Source organism: Cervus elaphus, chromosome 8 (assembly GCF_910594005.1).
Source record: "Cervus elaphus chromosome 8, mCerEla1.1, whole genome shotgun sequence".
Lineage (NCBI taxonomy): Eukaryota > Metazoa > Chordata > Mammalia > Artiodactyla > Cervidae > Cervus > Cervus elaphus.
The window spans coordinates 10,092,924-10,118,453 of NC_057822.1; the positions used below are offsets into that span (position 1 = coordinate 10,092,924).

Sequence of the window (25,530 nt, forward strand, 5' to 3'; positions counted from 1 at the left end):
CTGCCTCTTGAGAAATCTGTATGCAGGTCAAGAAGCAACAGTTAGAACCGGACATGGAACAACAGACTGGTTCCAAATCGGGAAAGGAGTATGTCAACGCTGTATATTGTCACCCTGCTTATTTAACTTATATGCAGAGCACATCATGAGAAATGCTGGGCTGGATGAAGCACAGCTGGAATCCAAACTGACAGGAGAAATATCAGTAACCTCAGATACGCAGATGACACCACCCTTATGGCAGAAAGTGAAGAACTAAACAGCCTCTTGATGAAAGTGAAAGAGAAGAGTGAAAAAGTTGGCTTAAAGCTCAACATTCAGAAAACTAAGATCATGGCATCTGGTCCCATCACCTCATGGGAAATAAATGGGGAGACAGTGGAAACAGTGGCAGACTATTTTTGGGGGCTCCAAAATCACTGCAGATGGTGACTGCAACCATGAAATTAAGACGCTTGATCCTTGGAAGAAAAGTTATGACCAACCTGGACAGCATATTAAAAAGCAGAGACATTACTTTGCCAACAAAGGTCCGTCTAATCAAAGCTATGGTTTTTCCAGTAGTCATGAGAGTTGGACCATAAAGAAAGCTGAGCACCGAAGAATTGATGCTTTTGAACTGTGGTGTTGGAGAAGACTCTTGAGAGTCCCTTGGACTGCAAGGAGATCCAACCAGTCCATCCTAAAGGAAATCAATCCTGAATAGTCATTGGGAGGACTGTTGCTGAAGCTGAAACTCCAACACGTTGGCCACCTGATGGGAAGAACTGACTCATTGGAAAAGACCCTGATGCTGGGAAAGACTGAATGTGGGAGGAGAAGGGGCTGACAGAGGATTAGATGGCTGGATGGCATCACCGACTCGATGGACATGCATTTGAGTAAGCTCCGGGGGTTGGTGACGGACAGGGAGCACGGTGTGCTGCGGTCCATGGGGTCACAAAGAGCCAGACACAACTGAGTGACTGAACTGAACTGAGTCAGAGGTCTCAGAGTTAGTGGCAAAATCTAGATTTGAAGGGAGGTCACTTTCCTGATTTCTGAGCTTCTGTAGAGTTCATCCTCCAACCAGGAGGCAAGAATAGGCCCCCAGACTCTGGCAGCCTGTATCGCTTCACCTGTTGCACCCTCTTCTCTTCTGCCCCTCAGTACACTGCGTCTATCTCTGACCCACCACACACTTTGGCCAAACCAGCCATCTCATTGGTACTGGGATCGGTGGTCTTTCCGCAACCTTCCTCTCTGCCTCTTCGGGCTTTTCTCCCTCCGCAACCACTTCTCAGGTCCCTTAGAAGACAGCTCCTCTTCCACTCCGCCCCATCCTCCACTCTCCCTTTCCCCTCCCCGTCTCTCCCCTCCCCTCCCCTCCCGCTTCTCTACTTCTCCTTTTCCTCCTTTCCTCTTCATCGCTGGTGGCCCAGTTCAGTCCTGAGCCCTATTCCTCTCCTCTCCTGGGTCATCTCAGTCAACAAGTACCATATCTCTATCTCCAACCCAATGCTCACTCCCCAGCTGCCACACCTGTAATAATATATCTTTAGGTGGTTCAGTGGTAAAGAATCTGCCTGCAACGCAGAAGATGCGGGTTCGATCCCTGGGTCAGGAAGATCCCCTGGAGAGGGAAATGGCAACCCACTCCAGTATTCCTGCCAGGATAAATCCCATGGACAGAGGAGCCTGGCAGGCTACAGTCTGTGGGGTCGCAAAGAGTCGGACATGACTTAGGGACTGAACAGCAACAAAGCAACTATTAACGACTTACTACTAGCAGAATGTACATTCTACTAAGCGGCTTAACTTATCAGGCCTTTTCTGATGTCCACAACTACTCTCTAAACATGGGTTTTGTTATCTCCGATTTGCAGGCCTCTGGTAAAATCATTTTCCCAGGGGCACACAGTTACAATGAAGGGGGTCAGGATGTGGACTGGGATCTAGTGAGGCCAGAGGCTACTCTGCCGTCCACTGCTCCTCCTGAGGGTTCATCTGCTTCCAGGGTACCTCCACTGAGTTTGTGCCTCAGGCCCTGGAAACTGCCCAGTCCCTCTTTTCCCCTAAGGGAGGCTCCTTCCATCCCACCAGGCACCTGATTGGAAACCCTGGTCTCATCCTCACCCCCTCCCTCTGTCTTGCCCCCAGACTAAAGTCCTGCAGATCCTGCTCCTGGGTCCTGTTCCCTCAGCTTTCTTTTGCTGATCTCATACCTTCTCTCAGTCTCCAGACCTCTCCCAAGCTCACCTCTCACAGTGCAGAGCTGTCCTGAAAACGTGGATTTGACCATGAAACAAATTTCAACTCAACTTGGCTTTCATAGCCCTTTGATTCCTGTCTCTAGAAGCCTCAGAAGTCTTGTGCTCACCCCAACATCTTACCCTCTGAGAAAATAGAATAGCCTTCCTCCCAGTATGCATCTTCTTTTGTACCTCCTTGCCTTCATCTAGTAGTGGTTCTCTCTCTTGGAGGGTCCTCCTTCTCTCCTGACTACATGTGTCTGGCAAACTAATCCTTCATGACAACACTAAATGGCTACCACCTGCAGGAAGCCCTCGGTGACTGTCACGGAGCAAGGTTGAACTGCTGTGGCACTTGTCCCAGCTGGTAGATCCAAACCCATCTGCCCTCCTGCACCTAGAGCCTCACCATCTCTTGCTTTGGTGACTGCAGTGGCCTCCTGGTAGGGCTTCTGCCATAGTCTGTTCTCCACTCGGCAGCCAGAGCAATCCTTTGAAAATGTAAATCAAATCATATTTCATGTTTAAGCTCACCGATGGCTTCCATCTCACTGCTTTCCAAGACTTACATGATCTTCCCCCTGCCCACCTCTCTGAGCTCAACTCCTACCTCTCCCCTTGGCTCCTTTGGTCCAGATACACTAGCTTCCTCTCCGTCCCTTAAACAATCAACTCTTTCCTCCTAAGACTTTCAGTTCAGTTCAGTTCATTCACTCAGTCATGTCCAACTCTTGGCGACCCCATGAACTGCAGCATGCCAGGCTTCCCTGTCCATCACCAACTCCCAGAGCTTGCTCAAACTCATGTCCATCAAGTCAGTGATGCCATCCAACCATCTCATCCTCTGTCGTCCCCTTCTCCTCCCACCTTCAATCTTTCCCAGCATCAGGGTCTTTTCCAATGAGTCAGTTCTTCGCATAAGGTGGCCAAAGTATTGGAGTTTCAGCTTCAGCATCAGTCCTTCCAATGAATATTCAGGACTGATTTCCTTTAGGATTGACTGGCTGGATCTTCTTGCAGTCCAAAGGACTCTCAAGAGTCTTCGCCAACACTACAGTTCAAAAGTATCAATTCTTCAGCGCTCAGCTTTTTTTATAGTCCAACTCTCACATCCATACATGACTACTGGAAAAAGCCATAGCTTTGACTAGATGCACCTTTGTTGGCAAAGTAATGTCTCTGCTTTTTAATATGCTGTCCAGGTTGGTCATAACTTTTCTTCCAAGGAGCAAGTGTCTTTTAATTTCATGGCTGCAGTCACCATCTGCAGTGATTTTTGAGTCCAAGAAAATAAAGTCTATCACTATTTCCATTGTTTCCCCACCTATTTGCCATGAGTGATGGGACTGGATGCCATGATCTTAGTTTTTTTAATGTTGAGTTTTAAGCCAACTTTTTCACCCTTTCAGTTTCATCAAGAGGCTGTTTAGTTCTTCTTCACTTTCTGCCATAAGGGTGGTGTCATCTGCGTATCTGAGGTTATTGATATTTCTCCCGCCAGTGTTGATTCCAGCTTGTGCTTCATCCAACCTGGTATTTCGCATGATGTGCTCTGCAGATAAGTTAAATAAGCAGGGTGATAATATACAGCCTTGACATACTCCTTTCCCGATTTGGAACCAGTCTGTTGTTCCATGTCCGGTTCTAAGTATTGCTTCTTGATCTGCATATAGATTTCTCAGAGGGCAGGTCAGGTGGTCTGGTATCCTCATCTCTCGAAGAATTTTCCACAGTTTGTTGGAAGGGCATGGTTCATGTATTGCTGAAGCCTGGCTTGGAGAATTTTGAGCATTACTTTGTTAGTGTGTGAGATGAGTGCAGTTGTCCAGTAGTTTGAGCATTCTTTGGCATTGCCCTTCTTTAGGATCGGAATGAAAACGGACCTTTTCCAGTCCTGTCACCACTGCTCAGTTTTCCAAATTTGCTGGCATATTGAGTGCAGCACTTTCACAGCATCATCTTTTAGGATTTGCACCTGCTGTACTCTCTCTTTGGAACTCTTCTATTCTCTTTTCCACTGACTTGCCCCTGACCTCCCTACTAAAAACAGATCTCCTGGTTATTCTACATCACAATGTCTCCTTTTCCCTTCGAAACATGTATCAGCTATGTACTTAATTACTCAGTTGTTTCCTAGTCTATAAGTAAGCTCCAGGAAGGCAGAAACCTTGTTTATCTTCATCTCCAGTTGACTCCCTGCACCCATAAAAGCTAAGCAGGTGCTTATTAAATAACCATGTTGCACCATGTTGTGACTGTGTACATGTTTGCCTATCTCACTGGTCTGTGAGACCCTCAAGGGTTTCCTACTTAATATCATATTAAGTGTTTATTGTAGATTGTCCATTTCCCCATCAGAATGGAAACACCATGAAGACGGAGATATCTGTTCATTGCTATATTCTCCATGCCCAGAACTGTGCCTGGCAAATAGTAAATACCCAATAAATAGTAACTGAATGTTGAAAATGCAGGGATATGGCCACATCATCTCTGTCTGTAGTACCTTCTCAAACCCAAGCCCAGGGGAACTGTCAGTGAATATTGGCTGAATGAATGGGTCTGTGCTAAGAATGTGTGCACTGATGATGGCCAGGTTCTTGGAGCTTGGACAGGGGTCTTGTCTGTGTGTCTCTCACACACTTCCCTCCAGAGTCTAGGCCCACAGGATTGGTGGAGGGAAAGAAAGAAGTCTTACCTGGAGGTGAGTGCTCACAGCCATCTGGTGGTCATCTGGGGAACTACAAGTATTGTCCACCTGAGTCAAACTTCACTCCAAGCCCCTTCTGGGGAGATGGTGACATCTAGGCTAGAACGAAGGCACACTGGATTTGGTTCCAAGAAGAACGGCTTCAGATCCCAGCTCTGCCATTGACAATGTGATTTGGGCAAGTCGTCTGGCTTCTCTGGGCTTCACCTATGAAATGGGGGGTGTAGGATTGTTGTACGCATTGGGCTCTGGTCTGGCACCTGGCAAGTGGGAGGGGCTGGAGGGGGAAGACAGGGAAGCCGGCCTGAGGATGAGAGAAGAGGAAGGGTTGCCTTTTCCTCTAGATAGCAGATCTTTGGGGAACAGACCTGGTTGGCAGTGATGGCCTAAATTGTCCTGTTGACATGGGGCCGTTTTGGAGCATGAGAGAGTGTGCTCACATGAAAATCCATAGCCTCAGACTTTCCTGGCAGTCCAGTGGTTAAGACTCTGTGTTTCCACTACAGGGGGCGCAGGTTCAGTCCCTGGTTGAGGAAGTGAGATCCTACACGCTGCATGGCACAGCCAAAGAAACCTAAAACAAGCAAAAAAGAAACTCCACAGTCTCACTTGAGTTTCTTAGGTCTCCAGGGTTTCTCATTGTTAGAAATATCACTCCACTCCTTTCCTCTTTGGCTGGCTGAGGATCACCTCCATCATGAACCGACACCATAACTATCTGGATCAGGAAATTCTGACCAATCAACTACTTCAAGGGAAAGGTGATCATTGACATTCTTCACCCTGGAAGGGCAACTGTATCCAAGACAGAAATTTGGGGAAAACTAGCCAAAGTATCCAAGACCACACCAGATGTCATCTTTATATTTGGAGTCAGAATCCATTTTGGTGGTGACAACTGGCTTGGACGTGATTTATGATTCCTTGGGTTATGCAAAGAAAAATAAACCAACACCACCCTGCAAGACATGGGCTGCCTGAGAAGAAAAAGAACTCAAGGACAGAATGAAGGAGCTCGGGGAGTCACAAAGACCAATGTTGGTGCTGGCAGAAGGAAGGATTAAAGATCCTGCAGTGACTTTATCTGTGGTGATTGTGCAGATTTTTCATGAGAGGATTAATAAACTATGGAAAATAGAAAAAGATCACTGCCACTCAGAAGAGAAAATGGTCTCTCATACATCTCCCCTCTGTATGTGTGTGTGTGTGTGTGTGTGCCACATGACTTGCAGGATCTTAGTTCCCTGACTAGGAATCGAACTTATGCCCCCTGCAGTGGAAGTGTGGAGTCCTAACCACTGGACCTCAAAGGGATTCCCTCTCATATACCCTCTCATGCCAACCTCCAGCAGCCTTCATTCCTCTCTGAGACCAACTGGACAGTTGTTGGGACTTGGCTCTGACAGGGGAGAAAGTGAACACCTGGGTTCCTGGGGGCAGTGATGTCCTTGTATTCTCTTTGATGCCCCGCTTTCCTTGACACTGTGCATGTTACTACTCCCTCTGTGTTTTCCTTCTCTTTCTCGGATGTTGCTTTTTGTCCAGTCATCCAGTCAGCAAGTATTTATTGAACACCTCCTCCATGTCAGGCTTTGTTCCCCAGCACAGACCAGAACAAAGTCTGTACCCTCGTGGAGCATATATCCTGGTGGGGCTGACATGTATTTTCTCTTAAAACAATAAATTTATAACTTCAGGAGTGCTAAGTGCTCTAAAAAATGATAAATTAAGGAAAGCAGGGAATGATGGGGTGGGAGTGGTCGTCTAGGGTAGAGGTTGGGAAAGCCTGCTCCGGAAGAAATTGACTTGGCCGCAGAGACTCTTGAATGGAGTGAAGGGGTTCTGGGCAGAGGGAACAGCCAGGCAAAGCCCAGGAGCAGGAACCTTCTCACCCACAGTCTGTATTCTCACTGGTGGGTTGCCCTGAAGCTCCTCCTCTCTGCTCCCTCCCAGCACACCCAAGCCTCCCAGGTGTCCTCCTCTTGCCAGACAGATGGGCAACCAGCACAGCCAGTGCTGACAATGTACTAGGCCCCTCCCAACAGTCCCATGCAGAAGATACTAACAAGGTCTCTATCTTTTTTCTTAACTTTATTTATTTGGCTGTACTGGGTCTTAGTTGCATCATGGGATCTTTTTAGTTGCGGCATGCAAACTCTTTAGTTGCAGCATGTGGGATCTAGTTCCTCTGACCAGGGATCAAGCCCCAGCCCTCTGCATTGGGTGTGCGGCATCATAGCCACTGGGCCAAGTGGGAAGTCCCTGTCTCTAGAGGAAACAGGCCCAAAGAGCCAAAGGTATTCACCCAAACTAACTGCTGACCACACCACCTGCTAACCACCCCAAACTCACCATGCCCAACCTGAAGTACAGTATCTTCCCCAGCCCTGACCTCCCCATGTACCCTGCCACTGGCCCACCCCCTCCTTCTCCCTGCCCCACACTGCAGTGGTTCTGTGCTGGGAGGATAAGTGGTGGGGCCTGGGATCTGGGCCCTCACCTGGTCCCTGCCCCCCAGCTCCATCCCACAGGCCTGGTTGATTCCAATGAGGATCAGAGCTCGAGTTGGAGGGAGGAGGAGGCAGCTATTTCCCCTTGCCCAGAACTGGCCATATCTGTCATATCTGGAGAAGTCAGCTGGGAGACGTTCCCTGGGACCAGGAAGAGGTGGGGAAGGGGGAGTTCCTTCCCTGTGCCCTGCCCTGCCAGGGTGCCTGAGATGCGAGGCCCGCCCTGGGGACTGAGCTGATGGTTTTCTGCTTCCAAGTTCTTCCCGGCTCCCCGACTCCTGCTGCTTCGGGGAAGTGCACCCCCCACCCCGCTGACTTTCCAGATCCTTGAATAAATAATTCAAGTTTTGAAATCTTGCCAGGCCCACCCCTCCCTGTGCCATGAGGGCGCTATTGGGCTGACATGACTGACGTCGCCCAGCTCCTTCTGCCAGTCCGGGCATCACGAGGGCAGGACCGGTCACTGTCAGTCCAGACCCTCCACCTTGTCCGGCTCACCTGGGGGCCTGCAGTAACCAGGTATCTTCATTCCAGGACCCTATGACCCTCATCACAGCCTGGTCACTTCAGCACTTGTGACCGGGTCACGGTGACCTGAAGAACTATCCCCCAGCCCCTCCACCTTCCCTTTCCTTCACCACCACCTCATCCCTGAACCCCATCATGGCCCAGAGTCACCCTGACACTGCTATGGTTGCCCTGGGGGCTTCCTTCTCTACCTCAGCGTCTCGCTGCCACCATCCCCCCAAGATCCTGTCACCACGTTCATACCGTCACTTCCACCCACCTCCCTGAGACTTCAAGGGCTCTCGCACCAGCGACCCCGAAACCCCCGGCCCGTAGAGGGCGCAGCGTCAAGGACAGCGCGGGCCGACTCAGAAGGGGGCGGAGCCGCAGCCACGGTCGCTTTTTATGAATGGGGGAGCGGGAGGCACGAGGCCTCATTACTATGCCGAGCGGCGCGCGCTGCGCCCCAGCGCGACGCACCCATTGGCCAGCCGGGCCACTGACGTCACCAAAGCGGTGGTCGGGGGCGGGGCGGGGCGGGGTGACTCACGCCGCTTCTCCCGCGGCCGCGGGGGCTTCTCGGGGTCCTCACACACCCTGCGCAGCCCGGACCCGAGTGCAGCCTCCCCGCGGCCCGGCCGCGCGCCCGTCCCGAGAGGTGAGTAGCGGGCCCCTCCTTGGGTACCAGGCATCCGAGAGGGCACGCAGGATACTGGGGCGCTGGGCAAGCGGTCAGGCTCCCAGCGGTTGCTTGGGGTCGGAGGTTGAGACCAGGAACCCTGAGTCTGGGCCAACAGGAGGGGACCCAGGTTCTGGGTGATAAGAGCTGTCAGCTGGGTAGCCCGGCGTGGGGTGAGCACTCCTGCAAGGACCCGAGGCCCTGAAGGGACTGATGGTCATCTGAGTTTGGACCGGCAGGAGGCGTCTGGGCCAGGACCCAGGCGTCCGAGCAGGAGGAGGTGTCCGACTCAGAAATCCAGACGTCCGGACAGGAGGCGGAGTCAGGCCCAAGATCCAGGTGTCCAGGCAGAGGGAGGGATCTGACTCCGGGATCCTGGCTTCCAGCAGTGGGTGTCTGTCCCAAAGACCCAGAGGTTCAGGCAGAAAGAGGGGTCCAGCTGGGGGCAGAAGTCTGGGCGAGTGTGTGTTGGGGGCTGAGTTCCCAGATGTTGTTACCCGAGGAGTGCAGGGTGGGGGCTGGCGGGAGCTTCACGAGCATTCTCTGGGGGCGGAGCCTGGGGCTGGCCATACTGAGAATCGTGAGGGGTCTGGTGAGCCTCAGAAACTGAGCGTCATCCTCCTTGGTGAGGAGGGAGCAGAGCTGCTGTCAGTCTTGAGATGTCCCCTCCCCCGGTCTGGGCCTTTCCCGGCTTCTCCGGGATCCTATGGGCCTCCATCCACTTATGGTAGTCCTTCATCTTGTCCTCCTCGGTCACACACATGGGAGAAAGAGACCTGCAGGACTCAGTGAGTTAGAAGGGAGAGTGGAGCGACCCACCATAGGGATCCGAAGACCCCTGCTGGCCTAGGGGCATAGTCGAAGACAAGGGTATCCTGGAAGGAGCTTCAGGGCATAGGAGGGGGTGAGCAACTTGGGACCCAGCCAGGTATCCTGAGGAGACACCCCCACTGCTTCCAGACCCCTCCACCTAGCACCTAGCACCCAGCCCTGCCAGCTTCTCACAGGGCCTTTCTCCTACAGGTACCATGATGTGGGGTGCAGGCAGCCCCCTGGCCTGGCTCTCTGCTGGCCCCGGAAACGTGAACATGAGCAGCATGGGGTCCACAGAGGGGCCCACAGGCCCTGCTGCACTGCTGCCCTCCCCCACGGCCTGGGACGTAGTACTGTGCATCTCGGGCACACTGGTATCCTGTGAGAACGCGCTGGTGGTGGCCATCATCGTGGGCACTCCCGCCTTCCGTGCCCCCATGTTCCTGCTAGTGGGCAGCCTGGCTGTGGCAGACCTGCTGGCGGGCCTGGGCCTGGTCATGCACTTTGCTGCTGTCTTCTGCATTGGCTCAGCAGTGATGAGCCTGGTGCTGGTTGGCGTGCTGGCCATGGCCTTTACTGCCAGCATCGGCAGCCTGCTGGCCATCACCGTTGATCGCTACCTTTCTCTGTACAATGCGCTCACCTACTACTCAGAGACAACAGTGACGCGGACCTATGTGATGCTGGCCCTAGTGTGGGGGGGCGCGCTGGGCCTGGGGCTGCTGCCTGTGCTGGCCTGGAACTGCCTGGATGCCCGGGCCACATGCGGCGTGGTCTATCCGCTCTCCAAGAACCATCTGGTGGTCCTGGCCGTTGCCTTCTTCATGGTGTTTGGCATCATGCTGCAGCTGTATGCCCAGATCTGTCGCATCGTCTGCCGCCATGCCCAGCAGATTGCCCTCCAGCGGCACCTGCTGCCTGCCTCCCACTACGTGGCCACCCGAAAGGGCATCGCCACCCTGGCTGTGGTGCTTGGCGCCTTTGCCGCCTGCTGGCTGCCATTCACCGTCTACTGCCTATTGGGCGATGCCCACTCCCCAACCCTCTACACCTATCTCACCCTGCTCCCTGCCACCTACAACTCCATGATCAACCCCATCATCTATGCCTTCCGCAACCAAGACGTGCAGAAGGTGCTGTGGGCTGTCTGCTGCTGCTGTTCTTCTTCCAAGACGCTCTTCCGATCCCGCTCCCCCAGTGATGTCTAGTCTCATCCTGGTGACCCTCCAGCCCTGATCACTACAGAATTCCAGAATGTTAGGTCCTCCAGGGCTTTGTTCCAACCCCCAGCTCCACACCCCAAGACCCAGCTGGTTCTGGAGTTCTAGGACTTTGGGTGTTTCACAGGATTCTGTTCAGATCCCTGCAGGGCCCAGCTGGCTCCATGATTCTAGAATGTTCCGGTGGTCAGGGTTCCAACTCAGAAATGTCCCACAGCCCAGATGGGCTTGGAGCTCCAGTAGGCTGCTGGGTGTTTCACAGTGCCATTCCAAGTCCCTGACCTTCCCCCTCTCTTGACCTTGACCATGTCACTTTACTTTTGCGTTTCTAAGCTAAAGAGTCAGAGAGGTTAGTTACTCTGTTGCCTAGATAAGAGAAAGATTTATCTGTATATATGTGCACATACAAAGAGAATATCTATTTATTATTTATTTATGAATTTATTTATGGGTGTTAAGGGGTAAAAAAGAGACCCACACCTTGAAATCCAGGCCATACCAGGGTACTCCCAGTCCCCAGCACCCTCATTTCTGACCTCAGTTCCTAGAGGGGGAAAAGGGAGAGAGAGAAACCACGTATTTTGTTATTATTTTTGCTTACTTTTTATCGAAGAGATCATAGAAACCAGAGCCTTCTCCCCAGGCCCGCCCCCCTCGGGTTTGCAGGGGGAACACACCAGCCTCTGGTTTTTTATTTTTTTAAGAAGCCATCACCTGAGAAACCGAGAATTCCTTTGCTCTGGGGGCCGGCTGCCCTCTGGTGGCCGTTTTTGGGGAACTGCAGCCGGGTCGGCGGTCGGAACCAGGCCAAGCAACCCCAGCTCCACTCCAGCCTGGTGTCCAGCACCATAGCCAGAGCCTGGGGCCAGGTCTCACCCTGCGGTGCCCTACAGGAGGCAGGGTGCGAGCCAACACCTGAGCCCTCTGCCATCTGGAGTAGGGTCCCCAATGCAATCCCTATTCCTGTCCCTGACCCAACCCTCAATAAAAAAATGATTTTGTGATAAATAAGATTTGTCTGTGCATGGAAGGGATGGTGTGGGGTGTGATGGGTGACAGCCCGGAATGGGAGGATTAGGCCAGTCCTGGGGGCCTATGGGGGGATCCAAGAAACTGGAGACTCAGGTGGAGTATGGCTGGCAGGTGACACCTCCCACCCCAGGATGCCAATCTGATGGGTTCCTCTGTTCAGACCCAGGCATCCCCAGACAAGAACCCCACCTCCACTGGGACTAGAACTCCTGGTGCTAGACCCCCTTGGGTTTAGGTTGCTCACATCCTGCCTACATGAGCTTTAGTTTGGGGTTTTGGCATGAAGAATATGCTCAAGGCATGTAGATGTTCTTAACAGCAGCAGCCGCTTCCACTCACAGGTGTTTTCTGTGTGCTGGGCACTGCCCTAAGTGTTCTGCATCCATTACCTCACTTATGCCTAACAAGCATCCCCTGGCACGGGTAATAACTTCTCCATGTTACAGACCAGGAAACAGGCCAAGGGAGATTCAGTGGTCAGCTCAAGGTCATATAGCTAGGAAATGGCAGAGCCAGGATTCAAAAGAGGCACATTTGTTTCCAGACCCAGTGCACTGTCTCCTGGCCGATGCCCCCTTCTCTCCTTCCTTCCCAAGCCAAGGGCTTAGGACATTCTGGACCCTGCTTTGTGTCGGGGTTAATTTTCAGAGCCAGTGGCCCCATTTTGGGAGGTGGTTGGATGGGGTCTGTTCACTCAGGAGCTGTAAGGACTTTTTTTTCTATGCAAAGGTGAGTGAGGGTAGTGTGTGTGTGTACCCATGTGTGCATTTAGGACATAATTGTATAGGACTCTGAATTTCAGTGTTTCAGAACCAAAAAGAACTTGTTCACCAGGTATAGGCAGGAGTAGGTTTGGGGTGTGGCTGAAGAGGAAGCTCTGACTACCCCAAACCCACATCTATGCAGATGGGCAAAGCCTGGAGGTGGGGCCCTCAGAGCACCCCTATTGCACAGATGGGGAAACTGTTTCCCTGGCCAGGAAGCTTTTGCCTGGTGTTCAAGACTCCTCCCCAATAGTAGCCACAGGAATCCAAGGGGAGTGGGCGTACCGACAGGGCTGGGCCACAGCTGGCGGAGGGCAGGCCTGGGCTGAGCTACACACAGTGCCAATCCAGGCCCAATGTAGGGAGGCTCCACCAGGTCAGGTTGAGGCTTACCTCCTCTCCCCACCTTCCTAGAAGGTCCCTGGGAAAAAGGTCCCCAGTCAGGAAGCACCTGTCCCATGCCAAACATCTCACACAACATCACCATGGCCCCTTTGGGAGGGGGAGTACTATTGCTTTCCCCATTTTACAGAAGAGAAAGTTGAGGCTCTGAGAGTAATGAATTTTTGTTTATTCATTGCTGTCCTTGTGGGCAGCGTACATTCTAGCTGGAGGACACAGTAATAAAGAGAGGAACTAAAATACGATAATGTCAGAGTGATAAGTCCTCAGAGATGGGGCACAGGGAGCGCATGTACTCTTTAAACGAGGGTGCCCCTTGGGACTTCCCTGGCAATCCAGTGGTTAGGGTTCAGCTTATCCACCGCTACTGGGGACCCATGTTGGATCCCTGGTCAGGGAACTAACATCCTGCAAGCGATATGGAGTGGCCTAAAAGTGAAAAAAAGATACGGATGCCCTCAAAATCCTCACTGAAGGTGACATTTGATTTGCCTAAAGTCACACAGCTAAGAGCTGAGCTGACCTGAGGGTTGAACCAGGTCCTTGTGACTCCCAATCTGTTTCTTTTCTGGGTGAGGGAATTGATTTCAGGAGCAGCTCAGAAATAGCAAGCAAGGAAACCAGGGCAGGGAGCCCTGTCCTGGGCTAGGGAAAGTTTTAGGGGTCTCCAGGGCACCCTAGACCTTTGGGAGGGGCAGTGGAGGAATGAGCCTCCTGGCCGCCTCCACCACACTCCCAAGGAGCACCCACCAAGGTCTTGAAGGAGCAGGGCCAGGGGCCCATCCGGTCCTCGGTGGGCTTGGCCCTTGGCCCCCTCCTCACTTCTGGCTCCAGGGCCCAGCAGGGCCAGCCTCATTTGTGGTGGACCCTCACGCTGAGAGTCCTCTTGTGTCTCTGTGTGGTTGTGTGGTGGCGCTCAGGCACTTCTGGAAGCCTGCATCTTCAGTCTCGGCCTTGAGTCCTGGGCCCACACGAGGGTGTCTGAGCCCATCCCTGGGTTGGGGTCTGTGTGCGAGGTGGGGCCCGCTGGCTTCTCCTTCCTCCTGGGATTCTGCAGCTACATCTCAGGTCCTTCTGGTACCCTAGGTCTGTCTGTCCCCCAGGAAGCCTCCCTGGCTCAGCCCTGCTGTGGCTGTGAAGATGCAGTTTATACACCTTGCTTCACTTCCCCTTAGTAAACATTTACAGAGAAGTTTTACCGTCCTCATCAGAATGGGGGCCTCTGAAGGCTGTGTCCCAGCTCCAACCGAGGACCCCTGAAAGAAGGGACATGTGTGCCCCTCAAACTGAAGCTGTCTAGTCTCTTTCAGCCTGACTTCTCAGCCTGGGGCTGCTCATCACGTGTGCGTGCATGTGTGCGTGTATGCCTGTGTGTCTGTGTTTTTCGGGGTGGGGAGTAGCCAAGCCTTCCAGCCTCTCTGCCTTAGCCAGTTGTCCAACCCCATGCCTGATCCCACCCAGTAACTGAGGCCCAGGAGGATGAGCTGGGCAGTGGGGGCGCCCTGGCTTGGAGGAGGCAAAGGCTGGGGCCCAGAACCCTGCCTTCCTGTGGGGGTAGGCCTTAGGGTGGGGCTGGGGCCCTTCTCTCCTCCCCTTCTTCCCAGGCCCTGTGGAGGGGACAGCCCCCACCAGGGCCATGACCGCTTCTCCCTGCAATAAGTAAGGAGACAGCAGCTATTAATATAAGATGAGTTCACGGGCTCACAGCTTCTGCAGGCTGGAAAACAGGCTCCTGGGGCCGGGGGCTGCGGCAAGTCTCGTCTGTCAGATTTTCTCCTGGAGCCTGAAACCTGCCAACCCTGCACCTCCCAACTCCCTACATGCAGAGACATGTGTGCACACAGGCATGTGCACACAGCCACACATGTGGGGGTCCAAGTTCCTGGCTGTTTAGAGAAGACCCACACATGCACACACACCCAGACACGCACATATGCCCAGTGTATCTGCACACCGGTGTGCACACCTGTGCACACAGATACATCACATGTACACAGACCATGTCAACTTCAGGTGCACATGTTCTCATGCAGAAGCACATACCTAAATGTATGCACATGCCCCTGCACAAATATGTATGCACACACACACACAGCCTTGTATATACATGTGTGCACACAGGTCCAGGCATGCTTGCATACCCAGACCCATCTGCATACCATGGCACACCCACATATACACAGACACAAAACTGCCCGTGTGCATACAGATGGCATCAGTCATGTACACACATGTGCATACAGGACTACATTCAAGGACATGTACATGTACATATATATATATATACATGCATGTCTTTTGCGCACAGTTCCTCACTGTCAGTGTTCAGCAATCATGAATTCACAGGCAGACCCTTGGTTTCCAGCACCATCCGGCTGGCTCAGCCTCCCCTCCCCCCAGCCTCATGACAGGCAGCTCGGCTCCTGCCAACCCCAATGTCTGCCCTTGGCTTCCCACCCCCCGGGGGTCCCCAGATCCCTGATTAACCCCCTCACTAATTGGCCACCAGCCCCTTGACTTTGCTGCAGGCCTTCTCGGGAGCTGGGAGCGAGAGGCTGCAAATTGGCCAAGCAGGTTGGGTCTGGGGAATAGAATGCGAGGCAGGGCGGGGGTGCTATGAGCTCAGTGCTGAGCTGGAGCCAGGCAGGGTGCCCCTATACCAGGACTGGGGGGGGCACTGGCATCGTACCCTCATGGGAGGGCACTCTCTAGAATTCACATGCACCCAGTCACCTGAGCCTTCGCTGCACGCACTTTTACACACACTAGTCATGTGGGTGGACATGCTCCAGCACACTTCACACAAATGCATGTGAACATTTGCACACACCCACATACACTCAGGAAAAACCCCATTAATCAAAATCTTACATGTTCATAAATTCATCTTGTGAATTCTGACACAAATTCTGACACAAATTCTCTTGTGTCAGACACACACGAGACCACTGATATATGTACATCCAAACACACTTCACCTAAATGCCCAATTGTGTCACATGTATACATGCTTGCAAACACAAATTTACATGCTGTACATGCCTATGAATGTACACCTAGGTATACCTGTAGGCATGTAAGTACATCCACACCGGTACATGCACACCATTCATGTGTGTGCCTACCATGATGGACTCCCAAATAGCCAAAGAATAAGAACTCCCACAGCCAGCCACCGGCTTTGTGGAGGAAAAGGGAGTCTGGAGTTCCTGCAGTCTATAAGGAGAGGGGTGTGTGTTGGGGGTGGGGAGTGGTGGAACTTGCCTAATACTTAAGCCCAGTACTCCCTCTGGGTTCTCCTCAGCCTCAGGGCTCTCAGACAGGACGCAGGTTCTGGCTTTGGCTTCTCTAGTTCCTGTCTCCTTGGCTCTGGGCCTGAGCCCACAGCGAGCTCTGCTTTCCTGTCGACAGCCAGGGGCATTGGAAAGCAGAGGGTTTCTACGCTCATGCCTGCTGCCAACGTGCTGTGTGTCTTTGGGCAAGTTGCTGCACCTCTCTGCATGTCTGCCTTTTCACCTGTAAACTAGGAATAAAAAGCTTGGTATTGGCCATCCTTCCAGGTTTGCCTGAGGAGTCCATGGGTTCATCTTTATGGATGTGCTTTACTCAGGCACACGTCTGGGAGAGGTTAGTTCCCAAGACAGTGAGACACTGGAGTTGTGGTGGGGGGTCAGTGTTGGGTGGAATACATAATCCCGTTCAACTCCTCATTGAACAGGGGAGGGAGCTGAGGCCCAGAGGGAGCCGCAAGGTGGGAGCTAGAAAACCTGGCCTCTGACTTCTCAGCCAGTCAATCTGCTCCTCTTTAAATAGGTATGCAGGGCATGAGCATGTGCACACGCACAATCCCCAGGTAAGGGCGGGGATGCCTGCTGCTGCAGTGGGAGGGTGTCTCTGCAGAATGCCTGCCACCATGGTGCTGAGCATTCTACCAGGGAGATCCTTTTGGGTGTGAAAGGCTTATTTTTTTGTCCTCTAGCTTCAGACCCCTCACAAGACACTTCTCCCGGGGCTAAGGCTGGCTTTGGGGAGCACCTGAGACAGCTCCTGGCTTCCTGATCTAGAAGGGAACTCGCTGACCACCGCCCCGGAGCAGCACTTTCAGGAAGTGGTGCCAGGATGCCCTGGCCACCAGGCGGCCAGGAGGGGGCAGTGAGGAGCCGGCCGAGGCGGCACAGGAGGGGTGGCTCCTGAGGACTTGGAGCGGTTTGCTTGCGCTTGTGACCCTGTAACTGTGCTGCTCTGTGCCCTTGTTTGCACAGACAGGATTCTGTGTGCATGTGTCCCCAGGTCTGTGTGCACAAACGCCCGCATCTGAGCAGGTGTGCGCATACACTGCAGTTGTGTCTGCTGGAAGCCCCAGCCCATACCCAGGGAGACCACTTTGTTCCAGGCAGTTGAGGGCACAGGGTACTTCTAACTCTAAAGGTCTAAGACAGCAGGGCCCCCAGTCCAGCTCACTTATTTCAAAGCAAGAGCAAAATTAAACATCACTTATAAAACAAGGCACCAGCGGGTAGGTAGGGCAGTCTCTAACAGAAAACCTTTAACACGCCCCCTCTGACACCAAAGACCATGATCCTCGATGAAGAAATTCTGAAAATGGTTTACGTCGCGTGGTGGGCAGAACACGAGAGACCCACAAGCGAACTGTGGCTCCGCTCTTGGTCAGCTCTGCGATCTTAGGCAGCCCAACCTCTCTGAATCTTTTTCTCAAGTGTCAAGTGGGAGACCCTTGGTTGGTGAAATAAAGTGTAGGCAGTCTCGGGCAGGTAGTAGTTGAATGCTCATTCTTCTCACGACTAGCCCAAAGAGCTGAAGCTCCCAAGTGGAGGAGCCGGAATTTAAGTCAGACTTCCAGCTGCCCAGAACCACATTCCTTCCCTCCAATTCTCCAGCAAGGGCGGCTCCCGACACCACCATTTTGTCTTCTCCCAGGGCGGGCGTCTGGCTGCCTGTCAGTCACCGGCTTCGGGAAGCCAAGTGCTGACTAAACACAGGCCTGAGCAGGAGGGTGGGGCGAGGGGCTCCGCTGGGGCCAGCCGGCTCCCGCGCCCCCTCCCCTGCACCCCCACCCTCAGCGATGAGCTCAGAGTGGCTGGCGCAGCACTTGCTGACGATTCAAAACTTCTGCCCCCTCTCCTGGGATGCCAGTGGGTGACTCTCCCGCAACAGCAGGCGTGACCAGCCGAGTCACCAACCCAGCTCCCACCCCTCTCCCGGGGCCGCCCCACACCGTCTGCTGGGCTGGAACAGGGAGTCCGCTCATCAATTACCCCCGGGGACAGCTACCCGCAGCAGCTGTGCTCGGAACAACCGTTGCTTCCTGGGTAGGTCATTTTTTTAGGGTCAGAAGAGAAAGCCAGACCTGTCGCCTTCCCAGGCAGGAGAGAGAGGGGGCGTGCAGCAGCCTAACCCTTTTATCGGATTCCATTGTAAGTCGTTCTATTTAAGGTAAGTTGCTTGGGTCTGAGAGGCAGACAAGATGCCGGCCAGATGCTGGCAGGCAGCATCAGCATTCTCCTGCCTGATGTGAGGCACCCCCCCGCCCTCCCCGGCCCCAGCACACCCCTCTCAGCCAGCTGAGGAGGCCTCCACATCCCCCGACGGGTCTCCTCCTAAATCAACACCCCCACCTCCCACAGAGGGCGCACCAGTCAGAGGCAGAGGCCCCCACCCTCCGAGCCCACCCACACCGACCTCCCTCTGGAGCTCTGGCCACCACCTGTGGCTATCAACGTCACCCCTTGGACCTGCTTCTCCCATTACATATATACAAGTGCACGCGCGTGCACGCACACACACACGCACACACACACGCACACACACAAACCCCAGAGGTGGCTGCGTGGTTACAAAGACTTTCATCAAATTATTTAAAATGTTGACATTTATGTATTCGCAAGTATACGTATAACATTTACATAGAATCTTCAGGTCACTTGGGATGCTAACGTGCTACACACATGAACCTGGCAGGGACTCAAGTGAGACCAGGCTTGGAGGCACAGGACTTTGAAAAACTGGATGTCCCTCTCTTCTAAGGACCTGAGAGGAGCAGGGTGAAGAGGACAGGGTCACTTTAGGGGTTTGGCTCAGCCCCACTGCTCAGATCTCAGTTGCAGCTCCTGTCCCATCTTCAGGGGAAGGGGCCCCATCTTCAGACTGTACCCCACGACATACAAGCCCAGTCCCTAATATCTTCATGTGGCAAACACACCCAAGAATAATCCACCGGACCAGGTCCTTATAAATATATTTATATCAGAGAAAACAAGGCACTTTGGGAGCATTACAGCTCACTCTCCTACACATACATCATTCTAGACAGAAAGTAAAAATTGGTTAGTTTCTCAAGTGAGTTAACTGAGTAAAGTTAATACAATAACAAAATTGCTCCCTAGCCCTTCCTGAGGCACGGGATGAGGTGCATCTCTGGGCAACACCTGGTATCCCAGGTCAGCTGGACCCCGGTAGAGCTCAAAGCCTGATGACCCCAGGAAGCCTGACATCTCTCCTGAGCAAAAGCCCCTAGCCTTGGGGCACTGCCCCCCTCCCCAAGACAGGTGAGGAGGGGTTGCAGTGGGAAGCAGGCAGAGAGCAGAGCTGGGACACGGAGGGAATGCTTAAGCAGGGTCACCAAAGCCACAGAGACCTCAATCTGTCCGAGCTGGCGCTGCAGAGCCGGAGGATCGGCGCCACGGGAAGAGATTTCACATTAGCCCTGACAACACCGCCTCGGCTCTGCGGTGACATTGGCCAGGGTCGTTTCTGAGGGGCGCGCGAGCTTCCGTTGGAGGCGAGCTGGAGCTCGGGCCAGCTGCTCTGAGCCTCCAAGGGATCGTTGAGCCTGCCCCCTCCCCTTGGCTGCTCCTTTGGAATGTACTCAACTCACAACCAAGGCAGAGCCACAAGTCACTTCTGACACTGCCGACTGGAAGCTGGGCCCCTGGGCCACAGAAACGGGGGCAGGTCCCCTGGGCTGGGCAGAACAGGGAAGGGAGGCGGCTCCTTGCCTTCAGCCCTCAGAGTCCTTAGGGGCCACTGCTCCACACCCTCACCAGCCTCAGTCCAGTTTAAATAATCACTAAACTTGGGTTTCTACAATTACAGGATTCCAAAGACACACAATTACCTGCACAGAGTCCTTTATCATCTTAAAGGGCTCTGGGTTTAAAGAAGCTTCTTTTTGTGTGTGCACATATGCATAAGGTAGAGCCCAGAGGGCCTCTCGGGCTGACTGGGTCCCCAGCCCCCCGAGCTGAGGAGGCTTCGCAAGGCCGGCTGCTACAAAGCGCCGAGCTTGGCTGCATAGATTTTAATGAGAGCGTCAGGCAGAGCTGTGCTGTTGCTCTCCGGGACTTGCAGATCATTACCAAACCAGCTGTAGGATGAGAACACAGCACATCGAAACCCTAGGAGGTCACTGAGCTAATGATCTAATCCTACCTTCCGCAGGCAGTGCCCCTCCCCACCTCCTCCTGCCCCCAGCCCTCTTCCACGGCAGGCTCTGTCCATTCCAGAAGCCAGGCCAACACCGCCCCCTTCAAGGTCAGAGCAGGATGATACGGGCAGTGCTGGCTCCCCCTTTTCCGGAAAGGAGGGGGACGGGGGTAATTCAGTCAAAGCCATTAGGCCCAAACCCTGGCCTGGCCTGGCCAGGCCCCAGGACTCCTATTTGGGAGAACCGCTGCCCTCTGCCTGCTGCTCTGGTCACTGCTGGGTGACAGCTGGGGGGCACCTTCAACAGCCATTTTAGAGTTCTGAAGAAAGCACCTTCAGCTTCCGGAGCGCACGGTGGGAGGCACAGCAGGGGTGCACACTGTCTGGCTCTCTCAGCACCGGAGCCTGGTGCCCGCCCGGCGCCCGAGACGCCCTGTCTAGGGAGACAGGCGGGCACGCTGGCCTCTTAATGGCTCCGTCCCCATGACTGCACTCTCCTCAAGCTGGAGGGGCTGACGAGGGCTTTGGCAATTACTAGAACCATGTGCTGTGCTGGGGTGGGAGACAGATCCTGTTTGTCTTTGTTTCAGGGCTCAGAGAGCTGGGGAAGCCAGGAAAAGCCGGTTTCAGCCTAAGAGGCTACACAACAGAAGAGAAGAAACCTCACTGCTGGCCAAAGCTGACCAGTTTTTTTCTCAAGAATAGCACCTGTGTATTAGCTTGGGGAAAAAGGGAGGAGGGAGGGAGGAACATCACAGTGCAGTGAGGAGGGGAGCTGGAAACAGGACCCAGAGTCGTCCTGCCTCTCGGCCCTCCTCACAGCTGCCAGGCCTCCCCACGCCACCTCCCCAGGCAGCTACCTGCAGCAGCTGCCAGCCTGAGGGACTGAAGTTTCTACAGTTGGCAGGACCTATGCTTAAACTGGGGAAACAAATGGCAGGGGGGGTGGGGGGGGTGGATGCAGAGGAACTGAAAGTAGCGCCTGTCACACTGCCTACCCTCTCCCTCCTCACTACCTCTGGTCCCCCGAAAGGGCAGGTCTCAAGGCCAGGTGCCGGGCTGGTGACAGCAAAGGGGGAGCAAACAACGACAAGAGCGGCCACGAGGGTCTGAGCAGCACTGACAGGCCTGGTGCAGGCCCTGCGCCCTTCTCCTGGGACTCTCCTCTATGGGGAGGTCTGGAGCAGCACAGAGCCCGGAATCTAGCAAGTGCCCACGATTTGGTCCCATAAAGCACAGGGAATCAGAATCAGGAACTCTGGGCTTGAGCTCTGTCCCCATCCAACGGTGTGACTGTGAGCAAGGCACTTCCCACCTCCAGGCTCCAGTGTCATTCAACCCAAAGACTGCCACCTTCTTCCAGTCCTGCAGCTTCGAGTCTGCTCAGCTCCTGACCGTGGCAGAGGCTCAGATCCCCAGGTGTCAGGGCTAGTTTGGTCATGAGTTCTAGAAGTTAGAACCGGGCTGCGGTGCTTGGAGGCACCTGGTGGCGAGGGAGGGGTATTTAAGGGACACAGGAACAACACATTCAGGGAAGGGAGCCTGGGAGGGAGGCAACCACCCCTGCCTTCAAAAAGGCACTGTTTCTGAGCAGAGAGGGGTGCGACATTTCTTTAGGGGCTTGATGGCTCCTGGAATAAAGGGCATCTAAACGCAGAGACGGCTTAGAAAAAGGCAGCCTCACCCTGCGTATGAGGACAGAGGGGTGAGGCACTGGGCCTGAGGCTGCTCCGCCCTCTCAGTGCATGGGAAAGGGGCCAGCAGGCTTCAGGACCAGAAGATGGCTGGCACTATTCAAAGCAGCTGAGGGCAAGGATTCTGGAAGACTACAGAAAATGGCTCCTGGGGGAAGGCACCAACTCCAATTTAAATCCAATCAAAGGGATGTGCTTTGGGGTCTTCCCTTCTTTCAGTGAGCAACTGTCACTTGAAGGGAACAAGGAACATCCCAGCTACTGAACCTCAGCAGCCCCATGGGGCCTGACCTCGGGGAGACGGGAAATACATGGTGATTTGGAGGAAGCACTTGGGATATATCTTTGGTTGCTTCAGGGAAGGCTCTGGCCCCTTGAAATTCTTTTTTTCCTCCCTTTTCTTCCCCTTGGGACTGTTGGGGTAGGCATCAAAAAAGGCAGGTAGGAAAGAAAGAAAAAGGAAGTAGACTGCAGGCAGAAGAGTTAATCCGACCATTCATCTTCATCAAACTCAGAGGAGTCATCTTCCGAGTCGCTGTACTCCACAGCAATGCGACGCGACAGGATGGTGGCCACGTCGTTGCCCACAACATCCCGCTTCTCTTGTTCCCGCTGCTCCTCAACCCTGCGCAGCTGAAAGCCTGGTGGGGGGAAGAGAGAAGGGTTAAGAAGGTGAGTCAGTCTATGAATCCATGCAGGACTGAGGAAGAGGGAGTGGCCCCCGGTGGTGGTGGGTACTGGAAAGGACAGCTAAAAAGAAGGATGTGGAGGAGAGCAAAGAGGAAAGGGGGAAGCCGATGAGAAGTCAGACAGGCATTATGACACCGTGGCCCCAGTGCGCAAGTGCGTCTGAAGGGAACCTGCCACTCTTCCAGGCTCCCACGCTCTCTGGCTGGTGAGGGTGGTACTTCCACAAGGCTCTGAGTGAGGAGCGGCCGCCATGCCCCACCCAGCAGGCACTCAGTTTGCCAAAGTCGGCGATTTTCGTGGAGTTGAGCTGCCTGAGGTTGTCTCCTCTAGACAACCCTTCAGTTCACAGAGGATCAAATAGAAGAAACCACTCTAGCCTCCTGGGACCAGAACCAGCCTCTGACAGAGAATAAATGCTCCACGATGGGAAGGTGATGATGAGGGAGGGGAGGAAGGCAGGGTGAAAGAAAGGAGACATGGAGACAGGAGAAAAAGGGAGGAAGGAAGGAGGTGGGAAGGTGGGGGAGAGGAGCAGAAAAGGATAGGAAAGGCAAAAAAGTGAAGGACAGGGAGTGCCTGAGTCCAGATGAGGAAGGACCTTCCAAGACAGTGATTCTTGGTTTTCTCTGGGGCACAGAATGAATGCAAGAACACACAAAGCATAAATTCCCAAGGAGTTCAAAGATCCTAGGTTAAGAAGCCTTTACTTTAAACCAAGGTGGAAAGAAATACAGACCTCTGCATTTTTGGAGTGAAGCCTTTCTTCAGACTGATCTGAGGTCTGAAGTCCTGATCTCTCTCCACCCAACAAAAGTCATTCCCCTGGAAGGGCACAGAACCCCCCATCCACCCTCCAGTCATTCATCCCAGCTGCCCAGACAAGGCGTCATGATCCTGGACCCACCACTGGGGGTTTACCTTGACGGATGGCTGAAAGCAAGTCACTGCGGGCATCACTCACAGGAGGCAAGGAGGACTTGGGCTTGGTGGTGTCAGAAAGTGGCGGAGGAGGTGCAGCCAGCTGGCCATCTGCACCACTGAAAGGGGGCGGAGGGGGCCCTGGAGGAGGGGGCGGGGGCGGAGGCGGAGGCGCGCCTCCTGCTGGCTGGGACAAGGGAGGTGGTGGCAGAGCCGAGTAGTCAACTGCCGGCGGTGGGGGAGGAGGTGGAGGTGCAGCAAAATCGGGGTGAGGCGGGAAGGACGGGGGTGAAGGTGGTGGCGGGGTCGCTGGAGACCCAAATCCTCCAGGCGGTGGTGGGGGTGGAGTGTTTATCATCGGAGGTGGAGGCGGAGGGGCAGGTGGTGGAGCAAAGCCGGGTTTGGGGCCTGGAGGAGAGCCCAGAGGAGGAGCTGGTGGTGGGTGGCTTGGGCTGACCACACTGGACCTTTTGAGTCCAGCTACGCCAGACCCTCTTTGGTTATTGTCTGCTGGGTAGCTAAAAGGACAAAGAAAAAAGACCCATGATCACTCTCAGGATGCAAACACCCACCTTTATGTTAAGCTTATCTAATTATCCTAGGTTCATTCTGGTTGACACTATCATTTCATTTTGGCTCAAACAGAAAGAACAACCTGGGGATGGTTAGAAATTCCCAGCCTTGCAATGGGCAGTTTTGTAAGATAATGAGCTTCCCATCAGCAGAGGAGTAGAAGCAGAAATTGAGAAATACCGCCTGAAAAAAGTGGACTTAGGAGTTCTCTAACAGGTAAGGCTGGCCAAGACCATCTCTTCGGTCCCCCTCAAACCTTTCAGCTCTGCAAGGGAAGGCGCCCTCCTGAGTCCTCCTCTAAGACGAAGGGTCAGCTCAATCCTACAGCCAGGACTAATAAGCCATGTAAGAACGAACCGAAATAAAAATTCAAACACTACCACCCACCAGGCTCCATTCCATAGGCTATTAACATTCACCAGATCTTGTGAGGGCAGGAAACCCAAGCCAAGCTAGGCAAACCTGAGCAGGGTACAGATTGAGGTGAATGCACCTTCAGTGCTCCTGTGGAGAAACTTGAGAGAGAACGGGGGCCTGAGGGTCAGGAGAGACGGGAAATGAATGTGCCGCCAGACTTGACCCAAGTTGAGGGAGCATTAAGGCTCACCTCTCCTGGGTCAGGCCTGCTCGCCTGCGGCAGCGAGGTCTCAGGCCACGTATGAGACTGAAGGGCCCCCTTTTCCACCTTTGTGTCTGTCCTACACTAATAGCTACTCCTTAGGAAAGCATCCATCTTGGAATTTTCCACAGATCTTGGAGCCTTACTGCATCAGACACGGCAACAAGCAGGAAGTGATTTGGGAGGCAGAAGGAGATTTGGGATTAATGGTTTCGGACGCCAGGAATGGGGCGGGGGGGTGGGGGTGACAGCACAGCTATAGGTCTCCATCAGAAGGGTCCTCAACATCCAGTCTCCGATAAACAGTGTCCAAGGAGACAAATGTACCTTTCAAAGCTCTCACTTGTTAGGCATCAGAAAGAAAAGCAACTATTTTTCCTCAGGAAACACTGAAATCTAACACTCCTCAGATCCCTCCCCTTTCCAGCCATCACACACTAACTCTTCCTGTATACACCTCTGCCAGGGACACTGACAAATATCAAAATGGTCAGATCCTAAGTCTCATCCCTTTCTCCTTTGTTTTATTCTTTCTGGAGATTCTATCCACAGTGAAATGGAGCAGAGGCAACAGGAGAAAAAGGTGACTACTTGCTAGGTTCTTTGACAACTGGGGAGAAAGGCTATTCACTATTTTATGGACAGCAGCAGATTATACCACTTTATTTCATGCTGAGTCAGAGCTAAGCAAAAAAACAAGAAAGAAGCTAGTGACCTCTCTCTGC

At 53.5% G+C, this 25,530-nt stretch overlaps 2 protein-coding genes across 4 annotated transcripts in view; one reads left to right on the forward strand and one right to left on the reverse strand.

The window, feature by feature from the left end:
- Positions 1-8,499: 8,499 nt before the first annotated feature.
- GPR3 (G protein-coupled receptor 3) lies at positions 8,500-11,678 on the forward strand. Its single transcript, XM_043909403.1, has 2 exons — positions 8,500-8,616; positions 9,661-11,678. The coding sequence occupies exon 2, from the start codon at positions 9,666-9,668 to the stop codon at positions 10,656-10,658; it is 993 nt and encodes a 330-aa protein (XP_043765338.1). The 5' UTR covers positions 8,500-8,616; positions 9,661-9,665; the 3' UTR covers positions 10,659-11,678.
- Positions 11,679-18,740: 7,062 nt separating this feature from the next.
- The window catches only part of WASF2 (WASP family member 2), a 69,595-nt gene continuing 62,805 nt past the window's right edge, over positions 18,741-25,530 (reverse strand). For all 3 annotated transcript variants that reach the window (XM_043909400.1, XM_043909402.1, XM_043909401.1), the window contains exons 8-9: positions 23,614-24,131; positions 18,741-22,646 (exon numbers count right to left, since the gene is read on the reverse strand). In XM_043909400.1, the coding sequence (XP_043765335.1) occupies positions 22,489-22,646; positions 23,614-24,131 (676 nt within the window). In that variant the 3' untranslated portion in view covers positions 18,741-22,488. The remainder of the gene's footprint in view (positions 22,647-23,613; positions 24,132-25,530) is intronic.

Bases quoted from the DNA above. Each gene is read 5' to 3' on its own strand.
- GPR3 (XM_043909403.1), top strand. From the start codon at position 9,666: ATGATGTGGGGTGCAGGCAGCCCCCTGGCCTGGCTCTCTGCTGGCCCC.